At 38.1% G+C, this 10789-nt stretch overlaps 2 protein-coding genes across 2 annotated transcripts in view; both read left to right on the forward strand.

Moving 5' to 3' along the window:
* The window catches only part of LOC107571992 (DCN1-like protein 2), a 5960-nt gene extending 4433 nt beyond the window's left edge, over window positions 1-1527 (forward strand). The window contains exon 3 of the mRNA XM_016258397.1: window positions 1169-1527. Coding sequence (XP_016113883.1) covers window positions 1169-1248 — 80 coding nt within the window. The 3' untranslated portion in view covers window positions 1249-1527. The remainder of the gene's footprint in view (window positions 1-1168) is intronic.
* Window positions 1528-3375: 1848 nt separating this feature from the next.
* adprhl1 (ADP-ribosylhydrolase like 1) overlaps window positions 3376-10789 on the forward strand; it is an 11912-nt gene continuing 4498 nt past the window's right edge. Inside the window, exons 1-6 of the mRNA XM_016258398.1 lie at window positions 3376-3846; window positions 6552-6716; window positions 7151-7276; window positions 7362-7502; window positions 7581-7705; window positions 9496-9628. Coding sequence (XP_016113884.1) covers window positions 3633-3846; window positions 6552-6716; window positions 7151-7276; window positions 7362-7502; window positions 7581-7705; window positions 9496-9628 — 904 coding nt within the window. The 5' untranslated portion in view covers window positions 3376-3632. The remainder of the gene's footprint in view (window positions 3847-6551; window positions 6717-7150; window positions 7277-7361; window positions 7503-7580; window positions 7706-9495; window positions 9629-10789) is intronic.

The raw sequence follows: 10789 nt of genomic DNA on the forward strand, positions 1-10789 counted from the left end.
GTTGCAGGGTGGGTGGGTGGGGGGGGGGGGGGGGGGGGGGGGGGGGGGGGGGGGGGGGGGGGGGTTCTCTCCTCAACCACCACCAGTGTGCAGCATCCACTTGGACGACGGAAGCCACAGGATAACGGCGCCAGTGCGCTCACCACACACCAGCTACAGGTGGAGAGGAGAGAAAGTCATAGAGCCAATCAAGTGGATGGGGATTATTAGGAGGCCATGATTGACAAGGGCCAGGGGGGCAATTTGGCCAGGTTACACCCCTACTCTTTACGAAAAGTGCCATGGGATTTTTAATTAACATAGAGAGTCAGGACCTCGGTTTAACGTCTCATCCGAAAGATGGTGCTTTTTGACAGTATAGTGTCCCCATTACTATACTGGGGCGTTAGGACCCACGCAGACCACAGGGTGAGCACCCCCTGCTGGCCTCACTAACACCTCTTCCAACAGCAACCTGCAACCTCCTGTTCCTCCTTGGTTTATGAACCGCAGGATTGCTTGTAATAAAGATTTCAATGCAAAAGGAAAGGCAGTAGAGCTGACTATTTCTGTCAATGTTAAGTTGGTGATAACGTAAGAAAAGTAGTTTAATTGTTTTGCCACTTGCTTGAGCAACTTAATATATAAATCTAGAAGTAAATGCAAAAGTAAAAAGCATTAAATAACGTGTTGCTTATATTTATTGTTTAAACATTTCTATGAAAGATTGTATTACTGTACTGTGTAAAAAAAGAAGCACAATGCTGAAAAAGCATTTTCAGTGACAATGTTTGGATTTGAAATCAAAATAATGGATAAATGTTGTGGTAAACAGCCACGGATCAATAATGGACTCCTGTGTGAAAGCTGCTTCCCCTCTGACGAGACACCTAAGAGGGGAATTCCCCCCATTTTCAAAAATGAAATTCAGGCCCTGAATAAATGTCTAAAAATCCTGATTGGAGTATCACTATAAATAGTTATAAATACTAAAAAGAAGGCTTTATAAAGATCGTGATTGGTATCGGCAGATACTGCTTTCTGTGATCGGTGATCGGCCTCAAAAACCCTGATCGGAGCACCACTATTTATAGAATAATATCCACCAATGAATTGTTCACAATAACAATAAGTGTATAATAAGCAATAATTGAGATTTTATGCCAGTGTTTAATTATTTTGTCATCAGGTGCGTGGCCGGTGCTCATTGATGACTTTGTGGAATTTGCTCGGCCGATCGTGACTGCAGAAAATCACAAGACTCTATAATGAGTGCTTACAGGGAGGCCTCTCTATACTGAATTTTTTAATAAAAAAAACAACAAATGCATTTAAAAATATATATTATTGAACGGAGAGAGTTTGTACATTATGAGTCTGCTGCTGGCAAGAGGCTGAAGATCAGCGGCCTTCCAGGCTGAACTACATCACCATGATCATGTGTGCGCTGTCATCACTGAACTTCTGAATCTGTCTAGCCTCATAGCTCACTTATAGCAGTGTGTTTCCCATGAGTCTCAGTGAGTCAACTGCATGTCACAAGCTCAACATATAGATGCATGTCCAGTTATTTTGTCATTTATACAGTATTAACTGTGCAGAACTTTACCATGAGAAAGAGCAAATAAGCTTCATTTAGTCATGTGACATCGACAATCAAACGTGTGTCATGCTTTTGTTTTGAGATTTCAGCAATAGTTCACCCAAAAATTTAAATTTTCTGAAAATGTGCTCACCCTCAGGCCATCCAAGATGTAGATGAGTTTGTTTCTTCATGGAAGCAGATGTGGAGAAATTTAGCATTACATCACTTGCTCACCAATGGATCCTCTGCAGTGAATGGGTGCCGTCAGAATGAGTCCAAACAGCTGATAAAAATATCACAATAATCCACACCACATCAATTAATCAACGGTTTGAAGTAAAAAATGCTTTGATGAATTTGTTTCTTTCAAACACTTAATTGATGGAGTGGAGTCATGTGGATTATTGTATTGTTTTTATAAGATGTTTGAAATCTCATTCTTATGGCACCCATTTACTGCAGAGGATCCATCGGTGAGCAATAGATGAAATGCTAAATTTCTCCAAATCTGTTCCCATGAATTAACAAACTCATCTACTTCTTGGATGGTCTGATGGTGAGCGAATTTTCAGTTTTGGCTGAACTAGTCCTTTAAGCTCCACTCACATCACCAGCAGCACTATCACAACAGTCAGAGTATAGGTAGAAATATCTGAACAGACAAGAAAATAAGTATTTGGACTAATGCATCTGCGGTGTGTCACTGATCATTCAATCAGAACTCTAATGAACGTCATTCTCATGAGTTTCTGAATGAATATGATCACTGAGGCTGATTTCTCATGAATGAAATGATGAGGATAAGAGCCATCATTGAAACACTGGCAAATGCTGATGAGATCCTGATTGTTCACATTGTTTGACTTGTTTACAGGCGTCTGTGTTATCGGAGGAGTATTTAAATCAGATCACCCTCTGTGTCTGCTGTTAGTCTGGATGAGTTTCTAACACAGTTTTTATTTTCTTCACTTTGTGATATTCGTCATATCACTGTGTCAGTTCAGTTCACCTCATCATATCAGTGTTATGTATGTATGTAAATAAAAGTTATTTAACAAAACTTATTCTCCACTGTCATTATATTAATGCTGTGGCACAAGTATGAATTGATAATCTGGTGTGTCACCAAATTCCCATTATTATCAACATAAAACAACATTTGCAACCCATCTAATTTCTGTAACATGTTTCTGAGTGACACGGAATGAGGAAACGTAGGAATTGACAGGGTTGTAAAAAAAAGTAGGCGTTGCGTTACTGGAATGGAGTCACGTGATTGGAGGAGGAGTTCAGCTGAAAAGGCGGAGCAAGTCATTCTGATTAGAATAACAAACACTAATAAATAATCACAAAAAAGTAGGGTGACTGTACGTCCTCTTCTTCCCAGACATGTCCTGACTGGGAGTTCCTAAATTCCTAAAACGTCTGGGTTTTGGCTTTGTTTTCCTATTGTTTTTATACTTGCTGATGGTAATGACTGAAAAATAGTAAACCAACAATGGGCAGGCATTGAACATAATCAACCAATCGTGGTGTGCGAGAAGGTGGATCTACAGAGAATGGTCAAAGCAATGCAAATATGTGTACATACAATGTATGAGTACTGAAGAGTGACGGTCAAAATAAAAACAAAGCCAAAACCTGGACATCTTAAGCAATTTAGAAACCCTGGCCAGGGAAAAATAGGATGTAAGGTAACCGTACAATAAGAGCAGGAATAATAGACTCCAGCTGGAGTATAAGCTGCATAATTCATCAGTAGATCTGTGTTTGGTGTGTGTGGGACAGTAATGTGCTGCTCTGAGGGTCCTGGAGCAGATGACAGACCCTCTTACCCTGGTGCCACAGCAGTTGCCTTTTTAGGAGACACCTGATCGCAGTTCAGCACCGCCACACAAAGAGCTGCTGATAACGCCTGGAGCGAGTTCAGATGATGAAGCCATGCAGGAGTAAACAGAGGGCTGGGCTTCCAGAGCCGCACACATACAGCTGTTGTGTCTGCGCTGAATAAAGTCCCCTCCAGCCGTTCAGGAGCCCAATTTGATGCTGTAGGATCTCTGGCACCTTCATGGAAAAGTTCCAGGCTGCAATGGTTCTCGGAGGAGTGGGAGATGCACTGGGATACCGCAAGGGCCGGTGGGAAATGTGTATCTCAGGGAAACAGATTCAGCAGGAACTGGCCACTCTCGGGGGTCTTGGAGCCTTGAAGCTAGACGCTGATAACTGGCCACTCAGTGACGGAGTCCTGATGCACATGACCACTGCAGAGGCCCTGATTACTGGTGAGAGAGACTGAAACAAAACAATATACACTATGGTTCAAAAAGTTTTTAAAAGAAATTAATCCTTTTACTTATCAAGGATGCATTAAACTAATCAAAAGTGTCAGTAAAGACTTACAATGTCACAAAATATTTACATTTCAAATAAATGCTGTTTTCATCTCTTCATTCATCAAAGAATCTCATGATTATGACTTTTTGTCGTAATTATGACCTTTCATCTCATAATTGTGACATAGTATTTAATAATTTCAATTTTTTAATCTCTCTTTAATCCATACAAGTCAAAATTGAGATAAAAAAGTTGAAAGTATAAAATATTACATATGAGATAAAAAGTCTTAATTCTAAAATAAGAAGTCAAAACTATGACCTTTTTAATCTAATAATTTTCCCTTTCTATAATTATGGCTTAAAATCTCATAATTGTAACTTTTTGTCATGATTGACTTTTTATATCAATATTTCAAATAAATGCTATTCTTTTGAGCTTTCTATTCATCAAAGAATCCTGACAAATGAAATGTATAATGGGTTCCACAAAAATATGAAGCAGCACAACTGTATTCAACATTGATAATTATCAGAAACGTTTCTTGAGCAGCAAATCAGGATCATGTGACACAAGACTGCAGTAATGATGCTGAAAATTCAGCTTAGATCATAGGAATAAATTACATTTTAAAATATATTCACTTACAAAACAGTTAATTAATATAATTTTTGTTTACTGTATTTTTAATCAAGTAATTGCAGCCTTGGTGAGCAGAAGATACTCTTACCGCCAAACGTTTGACTGGATATAGTCAATAAAATCGACCATTACTCATTTTTTTTGCCTTAATTCTGGGAAACTTCAGAACACTATGTGAGTGGATTTGTTCCATATCTATAAATGTAACACTTAAGTCCATGTGTAAGCTCTTTCCGCTTGTGTTTGCTCTCAGAATAGGGATGAATCCATGTGAAATCCCTCTGCTGGCCACGGCGTCCCTCACTAACTCCCTCTGAAATGTGAATTGATGATAATACAGCAATCTTTCATCACACAGACGTGACACGGATGCTTTCCTCCACATGACTCACACACACAGCCTGATAACGAACCCAGAATAGAGCTGCGGGTCACGGCGATCCGTTTGCATGCTAATCTCTGGGAGCGTCGTAAATAACATGAGCTTTAGTGAGGTCCCTGAGAGCTGTAATCCAGCAGGACCACCAGACCGCTTAATTCCCGGTTCAGTAGACCCGAAATAGACCCTAAGTGACCGTGGTCCTCACCGCAGACAACAGCGGCTCCTGCTGCCCGAACGAGCCACTTTATGCTTTGGAGGATTGAGTTCAAAGCTCATGAGGGTCGTGACAGTCAGTGGATCACAGTGCCACATCCTATCCACACTCTTAAATCATTTCAACTTTTTACATCATTTCGACTTTGTCATAATTATCCATTTATCGTCTTGTATATCTTATCTTATGAATTTAGTCAATTATGACTTTTTATGTAATAACTGCACTTTTTCAAAAGCGCTTCTTATCCACATTCCACACGATTTGACATGCAAGACCAATACAACTTTTATTAGCTGACTGAGCCATATAACATTTTGTTATTATTTTGTTACGTCAAGTCCTAATGACATAAAACTTTGTCATAATTTTTAGGTCATAATTTAGACTTTGCCATAACATATTTTGATGTATTATCTCATAATTTAATTTGTATGTCAATTATTACTTTTTATCTAATAATATTTTGTTGTTGTTGTTGTCGTTTAGAATTTTGGTACATTAAGGCATAATTATGACAAAAATGAATGAGTAATACTGTTTTATATTTTTATCTTATGACTTTTCATCTTATAACTTTGTTCAAAAGACAATTATGACATTACAATCAATTTGTCACAATGTCATAATTTTCTTTTTACTTGCACACGATTTACTAATTCATTCCCTTGTTTTACGTAAAGTGATATTATTATATCATTTATTATTATATTTGTTCGTCCCTCGTAAAATATTCTTTCTAATTCCTGTCCGCATTCTCATAAATGTATTTTCATAATTCTCTTAAGTTGTGTGTTGTGCTGTGTTGTGGACAGAGACGCTTTAATTGGGTTTTATTTTGAGTTGGGAATGAGTTATAGAGACATTCTCAAAAGCCTTGCAGCATTGCATGGAATCATTTTAAATGAGAGGCATCTACATCGGTTTATGAGAATGTGGACGATTTACTTTAAAAATTAAAGTAAATTTTTACCTTAAAACAAGGGAACAAATTAGTAAATCGTATGCACAATTTACTTTTTTTTCCCTGCATGCCATGTGCGGGGCTCCATATACTTATCCACATTGCAACACCATTTGACTGCAGAGACAAAAACAACCACTGCAAATAAACCAAACTGGAGACTGTAGCTTTGTCTCATATTGATTATGTTGAGTCTGCAGGATTTAACAAGACTTACTAACAGCTCCTGCCGCCTCTGGTTCATGGACACACAAGCGTTCATGTGGCCTTCATCTGTTTGCTGTCGAAGCCCCAGAGGAGCACTAATGCCCTCAGAATGCCTTCCATCCACCTCAGATAAACACTCTTATCAGCTGCGGTTAATCATGGCTAAATTAGTCCTGACACATGACTGCTCCCGTGGATGCCACACATGCTCAAACAGCCTGAAGATCTGATCATGTCTCATTAGATTACTGGTGTCTGGAGGATCTGTACCGGGAGCTGGTGCGGCTCTATGTGGAGGCCATGGTGTGTCTGCAGGGTCGAGTTCCAGAGCCCAGTACTGTGGAGAGATGTGTAAACCTCAAGCCACACAACTTCCTGTTAGCCTGGCACACGCCATTCAATGAGAAAGGTACAGAAGGGACACACACACATGCTCACTGTGAGTCACACTGAGGAACTGAATGGGGGTAATTCATTCAGGAGGTGTGAATGTGAATTGCACTGGCCACAACATTTTTGATTTGAATTCTACGTTGTTACATTCAAATTGCAGTTCTGCATCTGTTTGCTCACTCAATTCAAATTCAGGAATCGAATTGCAATTCAAAGACATTCTCGATTCAGTTCTGAATGGAGCTCAACCTGCTGGATGGAAACAGGGTAAAATGTGTTAAACTGATGATCACATGATTAGACAAAATCATTGAATCAACACACATGCAAGGGGCGGAATTGTGTAGAACTGCAGGAATGAGAGGTATTCCAGTTCTGATCTGTGATCAGTTTATGACAGAAACACTCTGTCAAAAACAGTAAATGATCTGCGTGATGTTGTACATGCAGGTTCTGGTCACGGAGCTGCGACTAAAGCCATGTGTGTGGGTATGCGCTACTGGCAGCCCGAGCAGCTGGACAATCTGGTTGAAGTGAGCATCGAGACGGGCCGAATGACCCACAATCACCCCATAGGTGCCTCAGCTGCTCCTGCTTCATCACATGAACATCCATCCATTCTCAATCAGTCCTTCACTGATGCGTCTCATTCTGTGTGCAGGGTTCCTGGGCTCTCTGTGTACGGCTCTCTTCGCCTCGTATGCCATCCAGGGTAGGCCGCTGGTCAGCTGGGGTCGTGACCTCATGACGGTCATTCCCAAAGCAGAGGAATACTGCAGGAAAACCATCCGGCATATGGCAGGTGAGCAGATCAGATGTTTATAAGTGTAAGAACAAGATGACAGAAAGTCTTGACGACGCATTTCCTTCTGCGGTCTAGAATATCAGGAGAAGTGGTTTTACTTTGAGGCCAAATGGCAGTTTTATCTGGAGGAGAGAGGAGTAGAAGACGGTCAAAGTAAACCGATACTCCCTGACCGATACGACGCTGAAGAGACAGACAAGGTAACATACACAGACAGACACATTTATCTCACCACAGTCCTTTGGTTTAATCACATTAACTTATCACACCAGAAATAACTAAACAGACAGACAAAAGTCACAATTTCAAATTTTCCAGTTTAATTTGGATTTATTTTGTCATAATTATGACAAAAAATGTCATCTCATATTTTGACTTTATCTTATGACTTAGTATCTCAAACCTCCAATTTTTTTTATATCATAATTATATCATTTCATTCTTATTTTGATTTTGTTTCATAATTGTGACATTTTATCTCATAATTATGACTTATCTCATATTCTGGCTTTATCTTATAATTATAACTTACTATCTTTTTATCATAATTATGCCGTTTTAATCCCATTATTCTGATTTTATATTTCATAATTTTGACTTTTTACCTCATAATTCTCTTTTAGCTATGACTTAGTATCTTACCATTTTGACTTTGTGATAATTATGACTTTTCAATTATGAATTTCATAATTGGAACTTTATCTCATATTTTGACTTTATCTTATCATTTTGACTTATTATCTCAAACCTCCAATTTTTTAATATCGTAATTGTCATTTTATTCTCATTATTTTGATTTTGTTTCATAATTGTGACATTTTATCTCCTAATTATGACTTATCTCATATTCTGACTTTATCTTATAATTATAATTATAACTTAGTATCTTTTTATCATAAGTATGCCGTTTTAATCCCATTATTTTGATTTTATATTTCATAATTTTGAATTTTTACCTCATAATTCTCTTTTAGCTATGACTTAGTATCTTACCATTTTGACTTTGTGATAATTATGACTTTAAAATTATGAATTTCATAATTGGGACTTTATCTCATATTTTGACTATCTTATCATTTTGACTTAGTATCTCAAAATTCCAACTTGTTACATCATAATTATGACATTATCTCATATTTTGACTTTTTATTTGATAATTTAAACTTTCTATCTCATAGTTATGACTGTTTATCTCATATTTAGACTTATATCTTACCATTTTGACTTTGTGATAATTATGACTTTAATTATGAATTTCATAATTGGGACTTTATCTCATATTTTGACTATCTTATCATTTTGACTTAGTATCTCAAAATTCCAACTTGTTACATCATAATTATGACTATCTCATATTTTGACTTTTTATTTGATAATTTAAACTTTCTATCTCATAGTTATGACTGTTTATCTCATATTTAGACTTATAATTATGACTTAGTTTCTCAGAATTTTGACTTTTTATATTTCATAATTTTGAATTTTTACCTCATAATTCTCTTTTAGCTATGACTTAGTATCTTACCATTTTGACTTTGTGATAATTATGACTTTTCAATTATGAATTTCATAATTGGGACTTTATCTCATATTTTGACTATCTTATCATTTTGACTTAGTATCTCAAAATTCCAACTTGTTACATCATAATTATGACATTATCTCATATTTTGACTTTTTATTTGATAATTTAAACTTTCTATCTCATAGTTATGACTGTTTATCTCATATTTAGACTTATAATTATGACTTAGTTTCTCAGAATTTTGACTTTTTATGTCATAATTATGACTTTTTATCTGATAATTTCAACTCTTTAGCTTATAATTCAGATTTTGCTCATAACTTCAACTTTGTCCTAATTGACTAGTTCCATCATCATTTCTAAACCTAAGAGAGCTCACACCTTCTACTGGTGAAGTTGCTCATCACGAGTACTTGTGCTCATGGTGATCTGATCAATACGTCTCAGTCATGTATGTGTGTTCAGATGTACAAGCACTGGAGTTCAGAGGGCTGTCCCGGACGCAGGGGTCACGATGCACCTATGATTGCGTACGATGCTCTGCTGGCAGCCGGATCCAGCTGGGAGGAGCTGTGCAAACGGGCCATGTTTCACGGAGGTCAGGAACCATTCATAAACACATGGATCACAGCAGAAACATCAGCTGCTCAGTTTGTACTTGTGACAGAATCTGTTTCAGTGATCTCTGTATGTTCTCTTTCCATGTTCATGAATGTTTGGACACACATGCTTTTATTTTAGCTGACTATTTTTCACATTTTAGAATAATAGTCAAGGCATGAAAACGATTAAATAATACTATTGGAAATATGCAAATAATGTAGTGACCTAATACATTTTAACTTTTCATGATGGCTTTCCCTTCAATATCAGAGTGAAGTGACATGTGGCCAAGTATGGTGACCCATACTCAGAATTCTAGTTCCATCATCATTTCTAAACCTAAGAGAGCTCACACCTTCTACTGGTGAAGTTGCTCATCACGAGTACTTGTGCTCATGGTGATCTGATCAATACGTCTCAGTCATGTATGTGTGTTCAGATGTACAAGCACTGGAGTTCAGAGGGCTGTCCCGGACGCAGGGGTCACGATGCACCTATGATTGCGTACGACGCTCTGCTGGCAGCCGGATCCAGCTGGGAGGAGCTGTGCAAACGGGCCATGTTTCACGGAGGTCAGGAACCATTCATAAACACATGGATCACAGCAGAAACATCAGCTGCTCAGTTTGTACTTGTGACAGAATCTGTTTCAGTGATCTCTGTATGTTCTCTTTCCATGTTCATGAATGTTTGGACACACATGCTTTTATTTTAGCTGACTATTTTTCACATTTTAGAATAATAGTCAAGTCATGAAAATGATTAAATAATACTATTGGAAATATGCAAATAATGTAGTGACCTAATACATTTTAACTTTTCATGATGGCTTTCCCTTCAATATCAGAGTGAAGTGACATGTGGCCAAGTATGGTGACCATACTCAGAATTAGTGCTCTGCATTTATCCCATCCTAAGTGCACACACACACACCGTGAACACACACGAGTCACTGTGTGTTCAGCCATTTATGCTGCGGCGCCCGGGGAGCAGTTGGGGGTTCGGTGCCTTGCTCAAGGGCAACTCAGTCGTGGTATTGAAGGTGGGAGAGAGCGCTGTACATTCACTCCCCCCAACTACAATCCCTGCCGGTACAAGACTCGAACCCACAACCTTTGGGTTACAAGTCCGACTCTCTAACCATTAGGCCATGACT

This window comes from Sinocyclocheilus grahami, unplaced genomic scaffold (assembly GCF_001515645.1).
Source record: "Sinocyclocheilus grahami isolate Dianchi unplaced genomic scaffold, SAMN03320097.WGS_v1.1 scaffold1678.1, whole genome shotgun sequence".
Classification (NCBI taxonomy): Eukaryota; Metazoa; Chordata; class Actinopteri; order Cypriniformes; family Cyprinidae; genus Sinocyclocheilus; species Sinocyclocheilus grahami.